This window comes from Carassius auratus, chromosome 7 (assembly GCF_003368295.1).
Source record: "Carassius auratus strain Wakin chromosome 7, ASM336829v1, whole genome shotgun sequence".
NCBI lineage: Eukaryota > Metazoa > Chordata > Actinopteri > Cypriniformes > Cyprinidae > Carassius > Carassius auratus.
In genome coordinates, this window is record NC_039249.1 from 4,895,824 (window position 1) to 4,917,088 (window position 21,265).

Sequence of the window (21,265 nt, forward strand, 5' to 3'; positions counted from 1 at the left end):
ACCTGCTGACCTGGCTGCATTGGCTCAGATGCGTATCTTTGGTCTGAACTAAGGTCATGCCCTTTGTTTAGGACATGTTTACAATACAACCTGGTTCAATCAGTCCATTCTAAATTACTTTTAGGAAGTTAACTCTCTAGACTCGTTTCAGATGGCCTACTTAGATTACTAATGTATCCTCTGTGTATTGGAGTTGATTACGTTGAGTTAAGTTTAGACTCTGATGCAACATTTGTGCTATACAGTCAGGGAGATATGGAAATCCTACATACATTCTGATTAATATTCCTTTTTTTTGGGGTTAAGCATTTCATCCACCAATGTAGATAATTGTATACATTTATCTAAAAAGCTGTTTAAGAAGTTAGAATTTTGTTGGATATAGTTGATATATAAATAAATAAATTTATTACTTTGTCATTACACCTGTAATTAATTACTGTAAGTTGAATGTTGAAAAAAAAAAGAATGATAATATTATTTTTTAAATGATATTATTAGTTTCTAAGATGCATGATATTTAGAAATAATTATTTCATTTAGCAAGGATGCATTCAACTGATTGTTAAAATTGTTAAAATAATAATTGCTTTTTCTTTGAATATCCTATTCATCAAAGAATCTCGATGAAACTAAATCACCATTTCCACAAAGGCATTAACAGTTTTTGACTGTGATTTGAGCAGCTATACTATTACATATTAGAATGATTTCTGAAAGATCATGTGACACTGAAGACTACAGTAATGATGCTGAAAATCCAGCTTTCAAATCACAGGAATTTTGTTATAAATTTAGCTGTGAGTATGTTTTTAAGCATGCCAGATTAATTTCAAAATGTATTCTGGAGCACTGGATTGCACAGTTCGACCCAAATTTATTTTGCCTTGTCATTGCTCCCCCTCCACTCAATCCAAGCTTGTCAGAAGAATTCTTATGATAAAGTTGATGTATTTGCACAAACTTCCTCTGAAGCCGTTTCCCTTGCCCTGGACAGAAACTGGATCGTGCACATTTGCTTTGGTTAGCTGAACTCCTGGACAGTGTTGACAGGACATCTGACCCGTTGACAATACTTAAAAGCCCACGCAGGCCAACACACCCTACACACTCTAACAAACAAAACCTACATTCCCTGAATTCTTCACTTCCATGCAAAACACACGCAACATGCATCAAAAAGCAATCTACCCACTTTCCTGTCATCATTAAACACAAAAGAGCTCTAATGCACAACTATAAATACTGACACACAGGGGCCTGGAGCCTTTTCCCGCTGAGCTTCCAGCGCGTGGGCAGCATAGGGGGATTCAGCTCGGGTTTTTTCCCCTGATCAGAGACCATCTAGATCCAGACATCAGTCATTATAATAATCGCCACAAAACTGACCCAGGAGCAGTGTGAAAAGGCAGCTTCTACTAACACAGGAAATAAACACCCTGACTGAATGAGACTTCCTGTGCAGTGTTATAAAGGATACTCTCTCCTAGGTCAGACTGGTCAGTTTTTCAGAGACTCGTTTGCGTGAGGGAGGTTAGAGCGTGTGTGTGCAGCTGGGATCAGAGGCAAGGAGCTGTAAGAACAAGGCGGTGTGTGTTCTCGTCCCTGCTGGTCGGGGTGAGTTTTCCATTAAATCTTTTTTATGCATTTTTAGAGATGTTTTCTTGCAGTCAAATAGTTTGATTTTTAGCATATAAATTCACATTTCCATTTAGTTCCTCAAAAATGTGATGCTTTTTGATTGTCATGCTCAAAGCACATGCAAAATGTGTATTTGATGGATCCTTGCTCAGCTAAAAAGGTGCTATGAATGAGGTTTCGTCGTTTTTATGGGAGGAGGCCCTTTCAGGCAAAATGTGATGAATGAATGACAACATGGTCATTTTTCCACTGTTATATTTTTTACAATGCATTTGCTAAAAGGTGTTGTGGAATTCAGTAATTTTATGAAAAATATTTTTTATAAAGCTTTACTGTCCCCATTGGACATTTAGCTAATAACTGGACTAATGCATCACAATTATACTGTATATGATATTTTAGTTTTGCAGAATGCTTCTGACACCTGCAGTTGTGAAGCTGTTGTATCAGTGATGTTATTTAGAAAATTGTATTTTATTTTAAAGATGTTTTACTTTAAGTTATGCATGTTTTTTATTTTATTTATTTATTTATTTATTTTTTATGGCAGGTACGAGTAGGGAGCTGGCCTCCCCAAAAAGACACTTTTGAATCTCATTTTATCATCCTTGTCAGGTATTGTGTTATTTGTAAATGTATTTTCTGATAAAGCTTTGCAGGACCATAATTCATGTGACTAGACTAAATTGTTATTTAATTAACTTCATTAAAAATGTGGTTTATATATTTTTTTACATTTCATAAATACACAGATTGCAATTTTTTTGAAAATATACATATTAAAATTATTATATTATTTATAAATATCAATGCATATATCCTTTATCAAACAGAACAATTAATGCAAATGGAAGAGGGATACCGAAGCTCCTCCGAGCACAGTGCAGCTGCCCATGTGATGGAGGTGAAAGGCTACATTAAGGAGTTCACCCGTCACTCCAACGATGTGTTGCTGAACTTAAATGAACTGCGGCATCGGGACATCCTTACAGATGCCACGCTGCTTGTGGGCACTGCCAGGCTGCGTGCCCACTGCGCCGTGCTCATCGCATGCAGGTTGGTCAACAGGGAGTGCCATGATGTACAGTCATTTATTTTCTCCCACCCTCCCTCATTTCTACTTTCCTGCCCCCCTCAGCCCGTTTTCCTGTTTGTGCCAAGATTTGTTTTTGTCTGAAGACATTAGCTCACTTCTGCATGAGATCATATTCCGCCTGCGGCACATCTTTTGTCTCACAAGTGTATTGTATCACAGTAGATGTAATTCTTTTGTTTGTTTTTAGAGTTTATAGTCTGTTGAAACTTTGTCTGTCTTTTTAAGATCTTTTTTAAATGTTTTTTTGTTTGTTTGTTTGTTTAAATAAAAATTCACACTGTAATAAAAGGCTTATCTTAGTATTTTTGTATTGTTTCTATAGTCAAAATATCTAAGATTTCTTAAATTAAGATGCATTTATAAGCATAATGACTTAAAATATTAAGCCTTGTTTCCAGGGGGAAAAATTAGTTAAGTGCATTTTTCTTAAACTAAGTAAAATTATTTGCCAGTGGGGTTAGCAAAATATTCTTAACAAGAGTAACTTATTTTAAGCAAAATGCACTTAATTTATTTTTCTTCTTCTTCTGGAAACAAGACTAAATATATCATGTCATTTTGCTTATTAATTAAATCCATTTTATTTAAGACTTTTTTAAGATATTTTTATTTGAAACAAGACAAAACATTTTTGCAATGCATTTGTTTCCCTTTCTTGCACCTTAATAACGTGTTTTCCACAGCGGATTCTTCTACACTCTCTTCTCTCGTCGAGCGGCCGGTGCTGGCGGTGAGCAGGGGTTTTCTCTCACTCTGCCCGAGGGGCTGGACGCAGGCAGCGTGTCCCTGCTGCTGGACTTCATGTACACCTCCTGCCTCCCTCTCACGCCCCGGACGGTAACTGGCGTGCTCGCAGCTGCCACCTATCTGCAGATGGAGCATGTGGCTGACACCTGCCGAGCATTTATTCACAGGTGAGAATGAAGACCAAAGCAGAGGGGGTAGCAGAACACTGCAGTCAAAACTATCTCTGGCGACACCAAATACATAATGCTACAAATCTGAAAAGAGCTCAATATTTATGCAAATAAGCAGATATAGTGACTTCCCAGCTAACAAAAATGTGTTTTTCTAGGAACGTTGTCTATTAAGAATGCTTTTGAGAATGTTTTCTGGACGTTCAAAAAGTACAGTGTTTAAACATTTAGAGAACGTTTGAAACAACATTATGGGAATGTTCCATTTTATCGTTTAGCAGACATCTAAGCTTTTCGAATGATCTCTGAACTGCCTGAAACTTATAAGTTGTAACGTTTAAATTGCCCAACTAAAATATTTCCATAAAACATCCATAAACTGTAAATAAATGTTGTTGTTTTTTTGCTACCATTTGATAATGTTATTAAAGACCAGATAACTCTGAACAAACATTCTATTAATGTTACTGGAAGAATGTTGGTTCAGAACTTTGAGAGAACCTTGCCAGAAAACATTCCTTTTTATTTCTTAATGTACAAAAGCTAAAAGGCACATCTTTGTATTTTATGTAGCCATAAAGGGTACATATTAGTACTTAGTATAGTATAAAATATTTGCACCTAAAGTGTCAGAACACCCAACTTCTGAAAAGACTGTACTGTACAGACTGAAAGTGTTTTCTTTTCTCTGCAGTGAAAGGATCTCTGTGACTCCTTCTTTGATGGAGCCAGCCTCCAGAGCACCCCTCGGTGGAAGGTCACCACCTGCTCATCCCACTATCTTCTCCTCCCCCTCCAGGCCTACCGCTGAGGCAGAAGATCCCATCCCAGACCGAGCCAGGTAAAAGACTTATGGCGGGAAGGTCTAATAATAATCCTATCTCAATAAAATGTTATTAAAAAGGCATAAAATTAATTTACTGTATCCACAGGGTTCCAAGTGAGACCTTTGTGTCGCCAGATCCAGAAACTTGCCTGATTGCTATCCCTAAGTCTCAGACCATAGAGGGATCTTCACCTGCAACCCCATCCACACCATCCCCAGACAGTCCTTCCCATTCCAGCGGGCAGCCCAACTCACCTGCTGAGTCCAGCGGCTGCAGTCTGTCTCCCCAGATAAAGGTGTGTGTGTTGATATGAACTCTGCCTTTCAAAAGTTTGAAAATCTTCAATGTTTTGCTGAGTCTAAATAAATTAGTTTTCACTAATTCCAATATTTCTTCCATATAGAAGCGATCTGAATCCAAGCCTACTCCTGACCCGAAGGCCTGTAACTGGAAGAAGTACAAGTATATTGTCCTCAACCCTCTGTGTGCCACACCTATAAAGGAGGAGGGGCCTGAAGAAGAGCGGCAAACACAGAGCCACGCCCCCTTTGACAATAATAGGATGGAAGTCTCCTCTAAAACAACAAATATCATTCAGACAGGGGAGGAGCCTGGACTGAATAATAGGTTTATAGGCCCTTTTCACTTAGTTGATTAAAGAACTTCTGATGTAATGGTTTAATAATATATCGTTATTAAGGAAGAAACTACATTTTCAACGCAACGTTCTGTTTCCTCTAGGAAAACCTTGTCTCTTCCATATAACATATCACAGCAAAAAATATATCTTAGTCCCCATCATGTTGTGGACAGCAGTTTGCAGCCCCTGCCCCTTTTGATCAGTGAGGATAAAGGTGAGTGAACATCTCTTGGCTTTACAATGAATAGATGTGCTTACAAAAATACACAGACTGATCTTATCCTCTTCATTTTTAACAGGTCTCTGCAGTCCTTATATTTCCAATCAGAGTCATTTACTGGGCCAACACCCAATCAAGTTTGAGAACCTCTCTACACAGTTCAGTTACAATGGAAATCAAGCCATAAACACAAAATCTCCCTGCTCAGGTGAGGCTGCTGAGTATTTTTTAATGAAGTTTCATGTACCTGTACATGTCTGTATTATTGTTTTTATTATGTCAAACCCTTTGAGACGGTTCTTTTAAAGGCACTATATGAAATTAAAATAAATTAGACTGTAATTACAAATGTACAAGTTCAATTATCTTATAATTGTAAATCAATGAACATTTTATTATTACTAGTTCTACCTCTTTCTCATTGATTTCACTCTTTTATGCTTCCGCTGACTCAGGAGACAAGCCTTACCACTGTAATGTGTGTGGAGCACAGTTCAACCGGCCTGCCAATTTAAAAACTCATTCCCGCATCCACTCTGGAGAAAAGCCCTACCGCTGCGACACATGCGGAGCCAGATTTGTCCAGGTACATCTGCACAGAGTCGCATTAGTAAATGTAGGTGCAGAGGGTTTCATATATATATACATATATGTGACCCTGGACCACAAAACCAGTCTTAAGTGACTGGGGTATATTCTTAACAATAGACAAAAATACATTGCATGGGTCAAAATTATTTTACATTTTATTTTATGCCAAAAATCATTAGGATATTAAGTAAAAATCATGTTCCATTAAGATATTTTGTCAATTTCCTACCGTAAACATATCAAAACTTAATTTTTGATTAGTAATATGCATTGCTAAGAATTCATTTGGACAACTTCAAATGTGATTTTCTAAGTTTGTAGTTTTTTGCACCCTCAGATTCCAGATTTTCAAATAGTTGTATCTCTGCCAAATATTGTCTGATCCTCTTAAACATCAATGGAAAGCTTATTTTTCTTCAGCTTTCAGATGATATATAAATCTCAATACATTTTTCCTTTTTCCTTGTCGAAAGGCATTAATAAAAAGAGATCAACTAATATCATGTTCTTGTAAAATGTGTGTATGTGTGTTGTAGGTGGCTCACCTGCGTGCCCATGTTCTGATCCACACTGGGGAAAAGCCGTACCCATGTAACACCTGCGGAACCCGTTTCCGCCACCTGCAGACGCTGAAGAGCCACCTGCGCATCCACACTGGAGAGAAGCCTTACAGCGTCAGTCATATTAGAACAAATATGTACAATATATGCATACCTCCATACTGCAAAGTGATGTTGCAATCTCACTCGCTGCTCTAACCTTTTCTTCCAGTGTGAGAAATGTCACCTGCACTTCCGTCATAAGAGCCAGCTGAGGCTTCACCTGAGACAGAAACATGGCGCAATCACCAACACCAAGATCCGCTACAAGGTTCTGGCAGACCCCTACCAACCTGGACCCACCCTGCTACAAGCTTGCTAAGGGCACTGTTGCTATATGCTCTCTCTGCAGATAGGTCAAGATCTAAACTGAAGATTTAGGCTGAAGATTGATGGATCTATAAAAGAGTATCGCAAAGAGTTTAAAGAGGTGGAGTGCTGCATTCGAGGACAGCTTAACTATAAATGTACCCATGAATACAGTCTTCCAAGAATGCAGTACTCCTGCGCTAGATGTGCTGACTATTACCTTTATTATTTGTTAAAATATTTTTTATATATTTTGCTTTGCATACTTTATTTTCCTCATGCTATTAAATCAGTTATTTTGTTGCTCTAAAAATTTGTTCTGTGCCAGGAAAAATGGTGAAAATCATTGTTGTAATCTATATACGGCCCAATTCAGATGGTAATTGTTTTTCTTGGGGAATGTGAGAGTGTTATGACAAGATGCTAAACAATTATCATCCAAATAGGGCTTAAGACAGTAAAAACATGTTATTTGAAAATACTTTAATTGATAGGGAATTCAATGTGTTTTTATTTATTTATTTTTTGTTTGCTGTTATGACAAAGATGGTTTGTGGCAGAGTGAGAATTAGTGTGAGTTCAGATTTTAGGTGTAGGAGTTGAATGAAGGTAAAAATGTTTAGACATATGGAAGAAAGTGGGAAAGATTATGAAAGAAAGATAGATGTAGCAAGGAAGTGTAGAGAAGGAATTAAGCATGTTTGAGAAGGAACAGATAAAAGATACGTTTGTATGGTTTTTAAAAATTAATATGATGTAATTTTATTTATTTATTTTGTTTTGTTTGTTTGTTTTGCCCAAAAGTATTGCTCTTATTTGTTTTTGGATGCTTTCTGGTGTTTGTACAATATTTTGTTTTAGTATTTAAGAAGATAACAGAACACGCAGAATGGAAAAGCTCAAATATAACCTCTTAGTTGTTTATTTACCAGTTATTCAGTATGTAAGCGTACTAATTTAAAAGGCCTGGAGCCTATTTAAGTAACAATAAGAAAATGCGTAGAGGACTAGCATCTCTGTCTATCTTTTTAATGATACTTATGTTTGAGAAACCATTTCTTGATTTTTATGGTGTATTATAGTTGCTGAGAGTCCAAGCAGGTTGAGGACTAGTCAAACTAATATACATGTAAAGATTGATGATTATGATGATGAGGACAATGATGTCAACAATACTATGTTGCGCTCTTTTGCTGGACAAAGACAAGACCTATTTTATATAAATTAAAAGTTAAAGTAATTTCTCATTATTGTGTGTGTGTCTGTTACAGTGCTATAGTGTAGTATTATGATTATTTTAATAATAGTTTTAATTTTTCTGTTTTAATTTTGAAGTGTTAGTTGTTGTGTGTTGATTTTTTAAATGAGTTTATACAGTTTTTAATTCTTTTTTATTTCAGTTAAACATTTGAACTTTTTTGTTTTGTTTTAGGTTTTAGTTTTAGTTAACTATAAATACCTCGGTCAGCTGTTCTCATGGAATCCTGATTCTTAAAAATCACAAGAACAGTGGGAAGATAATTATGGAAGTAGTTAAACCTAAAAGTAGTCAATCAAGACACTTACTAGTAAACTTAAATGTTTCACATCTAACTTCAATTTCTGATTCTTGGAGCCCAGAAGAACAAAGATTTCACCTCTTAACCCTTCCTTCCTCTGATTAGCTCACAACTTAGACCCGTCTCACCCTAAAGTGTCTCAGCTTCTCTATGGGTGGTGCTGGAATAGGAACAATGGAGCAGCTGGCACCTGTTTCCGGTGTTAGACAAAAACTGGCCCCATGCACTCACTACCTGTTTGTCCTTATGTTTGGAAGTTTTCCTCTTAGTTTGACCTATAGGAGCACCACCCACTGTTTCTTATTTTATGGATGATCAAACATGCTCACAGCTGAAGGCAAACGTGTGGCAGGTGGAGATCGTTGTGTGGCATTTTAACTAGATCACAACTCACAAAGTATCAAGTTTTATATATATATATATATATATATATATATATATATATATATATATATATATATATATATATATATATATATATATATATATATATATATATATATATATATGAGCTGTGATCCAGTTAAAATACCATAAGACAATATCCATGTGACATATACACTTCCATTCAAAAGTTTGGGATCAGTAAGACTTAATGTTTTTTTAAAGATGTCGCTTATGATCATCAAGGCTCCATTTATTTGATCAAATATACAGTAAACTGATAATAAATCAGCATATTAGAATAATTTCTGAAGGATCTTGTGACACTGAAGACGAGAGTAATGATGATGAAAATTCAACTTTGCATCAAAGAAATAAATATAATTTTAGATCGTAATAATATTTCACAATATTACCGTTTTTCCTGTATTATTGATCAAACAAATACAGCCTTGATGAGCATAAGAAACTCCTTTAAAAAACTCTAAAAATCATTCTGATCCCAAACTTTTGAACGATAGTTTACATATATAGTTAGGTCCATATATATTTGGACACTAGCACAAATTTCATAATTGTGGCTCTGTATGCCACCAGAATAGAATTAAAATAAAACAATCAAGATTAAATTGAAATGCAGATTTTACAATTGGGGAATACATAAAGTGATTCTTCTTAAACAGGGAAACTAAGAGTAATAGTAAACATTAGCATTTTATTTTAAGTTTACTATATAACAATTGTATTTGTATGTAATACTAGGCCTACCTTTAATTTTTAATAATATTATCACACGTTATTATTTAGTTTATTATTTTATTTTAAAAACGAAATAAATAAAGTGCTATAATATTATAACTATTATTAATATTCATATTTCTATAGTTATATTTAATGGGTCACTCTGTATTCAGTGTGAGGACCAAACCAAATCTCCAGGTTCTCTAAAAAAAAAAAAAAGTGCACCCCTGTTTGTAACTGACCGGAGTACTGTACATACTCATAAACAAATGAAAACTAGCTAGCTTGTGAGTGCTTTTGTGAGTGTTTTTGTTGAATATCTGTTTCTGTTAAATTAATTTACCTATTAAACTGTGAAATTTAATACCAGTACGGATATCCATATGATGTAACGTACACATAAGAAATTGCATATGACAAATATTTAATTTTCCTGAAATAATTTGTATTCTTCATATTACTTGTATGACTGGGTATCTAAAATGTAACTGAATAAGTCAGAATCAAAACTTATTCGTAAAGTAGTGTATTTTGTGAATTTATAGCCCGCTTATTCATTAGGTACTAGTACTTAATCATTATACTAATGCTTATTCCAATACTAACTAGTATTTAATTATACCCTTCTTGCTAGGAAAAAATAGGACTAGTTCTTATTTTTTAGTTGCTAGAAACTTTTTAAAACAGAGATATCCTGAACTTAAAAGATACTAGTACTTTTTAAATTTGCATTTCAGCCCAGTATGGTAATCGTACATTGAATATTAATGAGCCAGCAACATATAGGAGAGAGATTAAACAGGAAACTGAAACAAGGAGATGGATGTCCTTTGTTGAGGAAACCAAATAGAAAATTGTTGTGTCTATGTACTTGTCAGGAGATGGTGCTGTAGATGTATTGCTTTAAGTTTTGAATAAACCTTGAAGAAGTGAGAAACTGTCTTGTCTTCATGATTACTTGGACTTGGACTTAACAAAAATAAACAATTATTTGTAAACACTGTAATTTTGTAAACAGTAGCCTAATATGTTTGTTTGTCATCGAGTGACCTCTGGTGGCAGGATGGCGATAAGACGCCAGTTTTATTATCTGTTATTTTTCCTCCAGTAAAAACAGCAAATATCATATCATTAATAAAAAATGTGAATGGCTTTAATGCAGAGCAATTACTATATGCAGTGAAATATAAATGTGAATAAGCTGCCAGTGATCAAAATATTGAATATGAAGTAATTGAAAACTATAGTTTTGAGAATATGGTTGAGATAATGAATGTGATGCAGATGCTGAATGTACTGTGGAAGTGCACTCTGACAGCGATTGTCAAATCATCTGCTCAAATTGATCCCTTTTAAGTTTCAAAAGGAAACAAAATATGATTTATTTTATTCTTATGTAATTGTTCATAAAATATCAAGATAATTTTTTTGCTATTGCATAAGATGTCCATCCGTGCTTGATATATAGGTCCGGGTCCATAGTGATATAGTTATTATTTCTAAATAAAACATTAAACAAAATAAGGAATTTTACTTTTGTAATATCTCTATTATACTATAAAATACAAAACTGAGTATTTAAGTATAAATACAATAATAAATATAGCTGCAAGAAAAATACAAAATGTACATTTCTTTACACTGGAGGAAAACGTAAAAATTTGCAAATGTTTACCTTAAAATTCTTAATTATTTTTGCTATTTTTACTCAAATTAGGTTTTTGAGTTTCAAAAGGTTTATTGTGAAATAACTCAATCATATAGCCTATATTTTTTCTGCATTGTTCTGGGCTACCTTTTCCAAAAACATTAATGCTCTCTTATTACAAGCTACTCTTGGGAAATGCAGCTCTATTTAAATGCACTGTCAGAAGTGAGTGAATGCTCTCTGTAATTGATTGATTCTGCCTTGCAACATTTGGGTGTGTTCAGATGAGCAGGAAAATCCCTTCCATACAATTATTTTCTAACATTATTCATCCAATTTAAGGCGTATTGTAGCCATTATTTTTGTTTAATAAACAAAATCACTGGTAAATAAAAACACCTTAGTATCGATTTGAGTATCGATACTTTTAATACCCGCAATCAGTATCGATATATCAATACTTCAGGATCGATTTGCCCATCCCTACTAATAGCTGAATAACATGCAGATAGACTTTTTCTGATGAAACATGAAGAAAATAAACAATGATTGCGACTGTATATGGTTTTATCTGTGTTCTTCAAGCCATCTCAGGTATTTTTATAAGAATAAAGTATATTTAAAATGTAATGGTAATCTACATAGCCTTTATCGCTGTATAGTAATTGTTAAAACGGCTTGCCATACCGTTTGACATTGGTCACGTGATTTCTACGTTAACCAGCGAGGCTTCATGTGGCACGCCCATTTATTCTTGACACGAGCTCCGATGCCTCGGTTCAAATGTAACCTCACTAGTATTTAAAACGAAACGAATGGCCTGATGATGACTCGACAGGAAAAAGGGTGAGGGGGTTATGGGTAAGTAACTACTGATCTCCTCCTGAAACATTAACCGTTGTTCCAAATGCATTTTCAAACAAATTACATCTTGCATGGAATATTTTATCGCATTTTCACAGACTCGGAGTCGTATATTGTATGTCATTCCATTTGTTCGTTTCATAATGTTTTGTCTAAAAGGCTGTGTGTTTCATTGTACAACATTGTATCTCCTGACATTGTTTGTGCGGTACATCCACGATACAAATATAGGCTATTCGCGTCTGTGTTGCTACTTATATTCCACTAATACATGATTAAATCGTGTTATTGTCACTGTAATGTAACCGTGTGTAAAATATTATTTAAACAGACAGGAACGAGACGGGTTTGCTACAACAAGCCTGACTTCATGAATATTAATTTATTCACGCTCTCTAATCCTATGTCGTGTGACGTAATTAATATTTATGAGCCATATGCCTGATTTTCATTGGACATCGTTTTACCTGTGACCTTTTTTTTTTTTACAGTACCATATAATTGTTATTAATTGTTGTTAAATCTAGTATGTTGACCGTTTGATAACTATTTTAAAATTGAAATTTAACATCAAGCTACAAAAGAAAATATTTTAAATCATTTAAATGTACATATATTTTGTGTAAAGTTTTCAAATGTGTACAACCACAAATTAACATCTGAAAATATTTTCATAAGTCTTCAAATATTATATTATAAGCACCTGTAAAAACACTGGTTATGTAATGATGTGTTGCATGGACAGGAGGTGCCTGTTTCGTCCGAAAGGCAGAGGAAATTGGGCAAAAGGTAGGAGTATCATGCTAGTTTTTATTTTATTTTAGCAGTTATGCTTGTTATTCCTTTTTATTTTGCATATTTATGGTATAGGTGCACATTCAACATTTAAAATCGACTGTTCTTCTTTGGTTGTGTCAAGAAAATTACAGCATAACTGTAAACATTTTAGTAGAAAAGTTTGAACATTGCTAAATTAAATATCTGTTAATAAGAAATATTTTTTAAAGTAAAATATGTATCATTTACATGCATATACATGCATAAATATGTATGAAGTTTAATTAGTGGAGTAAATTATATTTAGGGCAGTTGGCATATCGTTATTATTATTATTATTTTGTAAAATATACTAATTATTTGAGGAAAAGAGCATTCACAAAGTCCCCTGCCACATGAACAGTTTTAATTAGTTTGGTTGTGATTATACATGGTTCTACAAAACAAATGTTTATCTTTCCATCTTTATGATGCACATCCCACAAAGTATCATCCAAATATAAAATTAAAGCCTCTATATACACTAGCAAGTGGTGAGGTCAACAATATGCTCAATAGGCCTATATCAAAATGAAACATAAAAGTACGTTCACTGATATTTTTTACAGTATATTTCTATTATAGCATTATAGTAATACATATGTGCTTTTGAAGCAGCTGTATTCTAATTAGTGAATTAAAATATAATTGGTATTTTAATATATTATTTTTCTTTATATAGAATAGTTCAGTACAGTTTTTTTTGGAAGCTTGTCATATTAAATATACATTTATGTTTAAATGCATTTGTTAACAGTACATTCTCTTTCTACCGATGTTTTGATGTTAAAGTTAACACCTTCTGAGAAAAAATAAAAACATTTATTGATGACCCAGCGGATGACCTGAGTGATCAGATTTTGATTGGTTCAATTTTTCAGACTACTGGAAATGACAGTTCAGAGTCCACCTCAAGATCAACTCGTGTTCAACATTTTGTTTTAGGACTAAATTAAAAGATTTACTTCTTCAAAATAACATAGTGGTGTGTGAGTGTGTGCTAAAGGACACCTAACTGTTCAATGAATATAAATCATCTTAGTTGTAGAATTGAAACTGGTAAGTGTTTAACAGCTCTGTGACGCAGAATGAACAGATGTGTTTAGTTTCAAGGTAATGTTAAAGAGACCATGAAGAGTATGACCGAGACCAGTTATTTGTCAAGAAACAGAGCCCTATGTAGTATAGTAAATGGGGTTTAAAAAAAAAAACAAGAAGCAACCAAATTACTTTTATTGATTTGTTGACAGTGTTTTAATGTTGTCTATGACGCAGTTAAGGATTATGGGTATATACTTGCTCTAGTCTTCTCATAAAGGAATATGAAAATGTACTCACATTTAGGCCATCTAAGAAATATTTGAGTTTCTTTCTTCATCAGAATAGATTTAGAGAAGTGTGTCATTACATCACTTGTCTAAACCACTAATGCAAACATCACAATAATTCACACGACTCCAGTCCATCAATTAATGTTTTGTAAAGTTACAAATCTCTCATTAAGGTGTTTTAACTTAAAAACATTGACCCCAGCTAAATAAGAGTCCTCTATCCATAATATTGCTTTCTCCAGTCAAAAATATAATCTTCTCTGAATCAGGAGAGATATATGTACAGATCAAGAGGATAACAGGGAACTGACTTTTTTAATGATGGATTGGTATTTTAGAAGTACCAGAAATTAAATATGTCTTGATGGATTTGTTTCTTACAAATATACAGCTTTTTACTTTACAATATGTAAATTGATGGACATGGATTATTTTTGTATTGTTGTGTTTTTGCACTCTCATTCTGATGGCACCCATTCACTGCAGAGTATCCATTGGTGATCAAGTGATTTAATGCTAAATTTCTCCAAATATGTTCCTATTAAGAGACAAACTCATCCACATCTTACATGGCCTGAGTCAGGTTTCATTTTTGAGTGAACTATTTGTGTAATCTGTCTCTTCAGTGCAATCATGGAAAAGCCCCAAAAGACACCGGAAGAGCAGCAGTCATCCCCACAGATGGTGGCACCTGATGGGGGTTGGGGCTGGGTGGTGGTGGGGTCTCTTTTCGTGTCTTCTGCGCTGGTGTTCGGGCTTATCCGCAGTCTGGGTGTCTTTTTTGTGGAGTTTGTGCAGTACTTTGGTGAGAGTGCCCAGGCGGTGTCTTGGATAACATCCATTGGCTTGGCCATGCAACAGCTAATGAGTAAGTTCACTCCTTCATGCAAACAACACAGTTTGGCTTCAGCATTCAGCTGATTACATACGCCTGCCTGCAGGTCCAATAAGTGCAGCCGCATCTAACGTATATGGAGCTCGTCCGGTTGTTATGATGGGAGGATTCCTCTCAGGCCTGGGATTCATTCTGGCATCCCAGGCAACATCTCTTTTACATCTTTACCTGACCATGGGATTCATTTCAGGTAGATGCTCTTGAAGAGAGTGTATTTAATATCCACCAATGTCAGGATTCAGTTTTTACTCTGTGATTATCTCTGTTAGGTTTAGGCTGGGCGCTGATCTTCACTCCTACCGTTGCGTCAGTGATGCAGTACTTCACCTTGCGGAGGTCTCTAGCCATGGGCCTGGGCTTCACAGGCGTCGGACTTGCCTCTTTTGCATTCTCTCCACTTTTTCAGTATCTAGTAGAAGCCTATGCTTGGCGCGGGGCCTTGCTTGTCCTCGGAGGCCTCAGCTTCAACATGATTGCTTGTGGAGCTCTCATTCGGCCTCTAGGGACACCAAAAGTTGTGGTGAAGGTATGTGTTTTGAGATGTATAATTAATACTTTTATTCAGCAGAGGTGTTTTAAATTGATAAAAAGTCACTGAAAATGACATTTATAATGTTACAATAGATTTACCGTATTTTCCGGACTATAAGTCGCACTTTTTTTCATAGTTTGGCTGGTCCTGCGACTTATAGTAAGGTGCGACTTATTTATCAACATTTATTTGACATGAACCAAGAGAAATTAACTAACAGAAAACATTACCGTCTACAGCCGCGAGAGGGAGCTAGACGGTAATGTTTTCTCTTGGTTCTTGGGTCTAAATAAATGAGACTTATAGTCCGGTGCGACTTATGTGTTTTTTTCCTCATCATGATGTATTTTTGGACTGATGCGACTTATACTCAGGTGCGACTTATAGTCTGAAAAATAAGGTATATTTTAAATAAATGCTGTTGTTTTGAACTTAGTTCATAAAGGTACAATTTGTAAGATATTTGCAGTAAAATATCCAAAAACTACTAGGCTAGTGTTATATATTTTGTCAAGCTGATTAAAACAATATCTCTAATGTTTTCAACTACTTGTAAATCATGAGAAAATTCCCATTCTAAACAGTGGCATGGGGCAGTGCAGTCGCCTGTCTATGACGTTAGTTACCCTTTGATACCGCCTTTACTGACGTAGAAACCACATGACGTGTCGTGGACAAATGTGGAAGTAGCTTCGCGACAAACTTAAACTAGAAAGGGATGCTGATCTCGCTTGTATTTTACTCGACAGGTGAGTTGCTTTGATTCGTATATTTACAGAAAACATAAGCTATTATAACGATCAACAAGATTAGTATTATGGGGCATACACGCCAAACACGGTGTATCGCGTCTCTAGATCCTCGTGAGGATGCGTCTGATCCATAGTCTGATCGCATCTTTGCATTGACTTTGTATGTAATCTACTCGCACAAATCATTGAACTTACGTTAAATCCATGATTTATCTTTCCGTCTGATTGATGGCCGTCAGCGGTTGGGTAGAAGACAACAAATCCCATCATTCCACGCTCCTTCTTAGCGTCATCAAACCACGCGATTGTTATTGTTCTGATAGTGCGCCCTCTAGTGGCAGGTCCTATAACCTGTACCTTTAACGAATACTGAAAAACATTTCCCCCAAAATATTAAGCAGAAAAACTGTTTATCCAGGAAGCAGTATTTTGCTGTGAAAAAGTGACAGTAAAACATTTATAATGTTATAAAATATATATTTCACATCAGTGTTTCTATTGATCAAACAGTCCTGTATCAAAAAAATAAAATAATTTGTTTCCACAAAAAATATTAAGCATCAAATCATCATGTTGGAATGGTTTCTGAAGGATCATTTAACACTGAAGTAATGATGCTGAAAAAAAGCTTTGTCATCACAGGAATACATTACATTTTAAAATATGTTAAAATTGAAAAACTGTAATTTTAAACTACTTAACAACAATCTTCTGTAGATATTTTATCTAATAAATGCATCTTTGGTGAGCATAAAATAACTTTTTTCAAAAACTTGTAGACCCAAAACTTTTTATTTTATTTATTTTAATAAGTATTTATAATATTTCAATTAATTTAAATATTAATGGTTTTAACAATTGATGACTAATATATATATAATTGATACAATTCAACACATTTATATTTAAATAAATGTATTATAATGATTTTTCTGCAGATTAGCATATATAGAATATATATTAAGTTGGCTTGTTTCTTTTTGTGCCGTTCTCAGGCTGAAAACGCATCCAAGCTCAACAAATGTTCTTCTTTGTTGTCCCGTATCTACGAGGGCTTTGAGATCTCTCTGCTTTCACACCGAGGCTTCCTCACATATTCCATGGCCATCACCTTATTCAATGCCGGCTACTTCATCCCTTACGTTCATCTGGTCGCCCACAGCCGTCACATTGGTTTTACTGAGTACCAGGCAGCCTTTGTGATCTCTGTGACTGGTGTGGCAGACATCGTGGGCCGTGTAGCCTCCGGCTGGTTCTCAGACCTGGGCAGAATGCGGATGCAGCACATGCTGGTGGTTTGGACTGGGTTACTGGGGCTCTCTCTGATGCTCATTCCTGTAGCCGTGGTTTATTCGGGACTGTTGGTTGTCAGTGTGGTCTATGGGTTTTGCGCAGGAGCGATGACGCCACTGGCGTTTGCGGTGGTGCCGGAAATCGTAGGCATGGAGCGAATGCTGGGAGCCCTTGGTCTGCTGCAGCTCATAGAGAGCATCGGAGGGCTGCTGGGAGCACCACTGTCTGGTAGGAGCTCATGAGATCATCACAATAGTTTTATTTAAAGGAAGAGTTCACCCAAAAATGAAAGTTTGCTGAATATGTAATCGCCCTCATGCCATCCAAGATGTAGATAAACTTGTTTCTTCATCAAATGAATTTGGAGAAATTAAGCACTGCATTACTTGCTCACCAATGAATCCTTTGTAGTGAACGGGTGCCGTCAGAATGAGAGCCCAAACAGCTTATAAAATCATCACAGTAATCCACTATGACTACAATTTGTCCTAAGTGAAAAGCTGAAGGTTTGTACGAAAAACAAATCCAACGTTAACACATGTGAATCCTAAAACTGTTGCTTTCGACTAAAATAGGAGTCCTCTGTCCATAACATTGCTCTCTTCAGTGAAGAATGATCTTGTCAAGCAAACAGTTATAAACATTTATAAACAAACATGTTGGTAAATTTTGATGTGAGTGGACAACAGCGGATGGGATTTCTGGAGGAGTCATCATTATGGATTTTGGACTCATATTTTAGCCAGAAATGACGTTTTTAAGTTAAAATGCCTTAAAGATGGATTTGTTATGAACCGAGAGCTTTTCACTTCACAAGACATTAATTGATGGACTGGAGTTGTATGGATGCTTATGGATTATTGTGATGTTTTTATCAGCTGTTTGGACACTGTTCGGCACCCATTCACTGCAGTGGATCCATTAGTGAGCAACTAATATAAACTCCTCCAAATAATTGTTCAATCTCCATTTTTTCCTCCCAGGCTGGCTGAAGGACTATACTGGGATGTACACGGTATCTTTTATCGCTGCTGGAAGTTTCCTCGTGTTAGGTACGTTCGTTACAATGACTCTTCCCTATTTCTGGTCTTGTACGGCCCCTCCACCCCCATCACCTTCACAGAAGAAGTCTCAGGATGAATCCATTGAAGATGGACTTCTCAAACAAACTCTGTCCTCAAATTCTGTTCCTGAGATACTCTGTCCCTCGGATGATATACCCTACTCGGATAAGGAGTAAAAGGTGTGTTGGAAGAGTGACGTTACACATCTAGTGCAAGAACGAGAAGAAATACCTCAGAAATGATGCACATACTAATTTAGGAAAAAATATTTTATTTTTATTTTTTAGAAGGATGTTTTGCATCCTAAACAGGATATAGGCAACTATTGGCATTGGAATCACAAATCATACTGCACTGGATGGTTTTGTACCACATTTTGCAGTAAAACGTTTTGTGGGTAATTTCAGTTAGTGAAATGTCCTCCATGCCAAAGAATAATTATGTGAAATTTGCTATTATGCTTTTTGCCTAATATCAAGACAATCAATTTGATGGAAGTCCTAAGTTTTGAAAGAGTTTGAAAAGCAACAGTCAGTTTACAGCTCAAATTTAGCCTGGCTTGTATAAAGTTTAAAACAAATCGGTCTTAATTTTCAATCTGAATTGTTTAACCATTCCTTATATATATATATATATAGTAATATACTATTTATTTTATTTGATTGTTATTAAAGTAGCCTATTAATACAATTTTTTTGTATTGTAAATCAATGTGAAGCACTTCACCTCCGGCTTCCCCTGACAGGAATTTAATTATGATGCACAAATACAGCTTCAGGGTTTGGTGGAAACACTGATGCTTGTGGTTTTTGTTAATCACAAGTTACTGAGGAGCATTTTGTATTCATGACTAGTAAAACATGAAGGCTGCTATCAAGAGTTTTCTAGATTACAGAAAAGCTTTTAACTGCATAGTCAGCATCACATATCTGTTGTCACATCAAGCAAAAGCTAAAATGAGGGTAAAACATTTTCTTTTGCCAGGAAGTTTAGTGCTGGAGGCTACTTTAGTACAGTATACAAAGCAGGAAGGCAAGCTAAAGGCTAACACAATGCTACTCCTCACATAGAGCATTTTTCTTTCACTTTTTGACACACAACTTGCTGTACCTTACCTTGATTACAGCTGGACTGTTCTTGAGGTTCATATGGAGGAATATGATGATCACATTATGTTATTAATGTTCCTATCATTGTCAGAGACATGGCATTTTAATGTTGTCCTTTCAGGGACAAACTGGACCATGTGATTCGTGATTTGTGTATGACATTGATACTTTATAAATATCGTATGATGGAAATCTTGCTCAACATGAAGGGCTTTTATTGTGATCTTTAAGATGCAGGTTTCAGAGTGAATATTGACTTATATTTTCAACAGAGGTTGCTGACATAAACAGATTCACTCAGAAATCATTAACTTAGTGCGAGAGGTGCACAAACTGGTGTAGGTTCATTTAAACATTGTCTAATATGTACTTCCCATGGGAAAACCTTGAATACTAATGAGTCACTAATGCTGTTTTAAAGATACACTTCTCATAAAACCAAACACGTGAGCCTTAATCTTCATAGTCAATGAGCTCAGCGCAGCTGGACTTTGTTTTCTCATGCGAGAGGCCCTTTTTGCTGTGAGATTAACAGCACTGCCTTTACACACAGTTGTCTTCAAAGCAAGCACTTGTATTAATGCAATTATACATGCTCTTATTGACCTCAATATGCTTGTATCGTATGAGAAGTGAGATTTGGATGAATTTGGATCAGTTAAGTCATATTTTAAGTTCATTAGCTTTGGAGGCAGTAACATTTAACTATATTTCATCATCTGGTCAGTTGAACTTTATAGCTTTGGAAATACACTGCGCAAGATGACTTATGATCTAATTAAAAAGTTGAATGGAGTTTGCCATCTGAGCCAGTCAGGTAGTTTTACCGTTTATCTTTAACCAGGTTACCAGCCTGTATCTTGTGGTTTGTTTTAATTTTCCAAGAAGCGCACAGCATGGCAAAAGGGGTTTTACTACTACAGTATAGTATAAAACTGTGTTTTAGGTAAACAGAATTGTGTTTTAATGTGATTGAATTAAAGGCTATTTCTGTACTTATTGTGCTGTTGTTTTTTTGTTATATATATTTATATTCTTCATAGATTCTAATATTATGATCTTCTCATGAAGAATTATGGTATGAAACAATTTAAACGAAGATATTGTGACCGAAGTACAAGAAAATGTAACTGAGCTGGATATATAAAAAATATAGATAACTGATATGTTAGGTTTCTTAAAAAAAAAAAGGGTTTTTACAAGTATCTTATGCTTACCAAAGCTGCATTAATTTGATAAAAGGTTATAGTGTGAAATATCATAATTTGAAAAAAAAAAAAAAAACGTTTTTTTTTTTCTATTTGAATATATTGTAAAATGTAATTTATTCCTGTGTATTTTATCATCATTACTCCAGTCTTCAGTGTCACATGATCCTTCAGAAATCATTCTGATATTTGTTGCTCAAGAAACATTTCTTATTATCAATGTTGAAAA

At 35.2% G+C, this 21,265-nt stretch overlaps 2 protein-coding genes across 4 annotated transcripts; both read left to right on the forward strand.

Annotated features, from left to right (window-relative positions):
- Positions 1–1,282: 1,282 nt before the first annotated feature.
- On the forward strand, positions 1,283–8,087 carry LOC113105605 (B-cell CLL/lymphoma 6 member B protein-like). Its single transcript, XM_026266771.1, has 12 exons — positions 1,283–1,617; positions 2,192–2,256; positions 2,475–2,697; positions 3,421–3,651; positions 4,349–4,495; positions 4,587–4,776; positions 4,885–5,108; positions 5,223–5,335; positions 5,421–5,549; positions 5,797–5,927; positions 6,469–6,606; positions 6,704–8,087. The coding sequence occupies exons 3-12, from the start codon at positions 2,483–2,485 to the stop codon at positions 6,851–6,853; spliced, it is 1,668 nt and encodes a 555-aa protein (XP_026122556.1). The 5' UTR covers positions 1,283–1,617; positions 2,192–2,256; positions 2,475–2,482; the 3' UTR covers positions 6,854–8,087.
- Positions 8,088–11,919: 3,832 nt separating this feature from the next.
- LOC113105610 (monocarboxylate transporter 13-like) lies at positions 11,920–20,823 on the forward strand. Of its 3 annotated transcripts, XM_026266775.1 has the most exons (7): positions 11,920–12,033; positions 12,782–12,825; positions 14,810–15,051; positions 15,125–15,268; positions 15,348–15,604; positions 17,358–17,883; positions 18,639–20,823. In XM_026266775.1, exons 3-7 carry the CDS (start codon positions 14,817–14,819, stop codon positions 18,893–18,895), a joined length of 1,419 nt encoding a protein of 472 aa, XP_026122560.1. In that variant the 5' UTR covers positions 11,920–12,033; positions 12,782–12,825; positions 14,810–14,816; the 3' UTR covers positions 18,896–20,823. The 3 variants fall into 3 exon arrangements, with proteins under 3 accessions (XP_026122560.1, XP_026122562.1, XP_026122561.1); XM_026266777.1 differs by lacking the exon at positions 12,782–12,825; XM_026266776.1 differs by having other exon boundaries at positions 11,928–12,825.
- Positions 20,824–21,265: the final 442 nt, after the last annotated feature.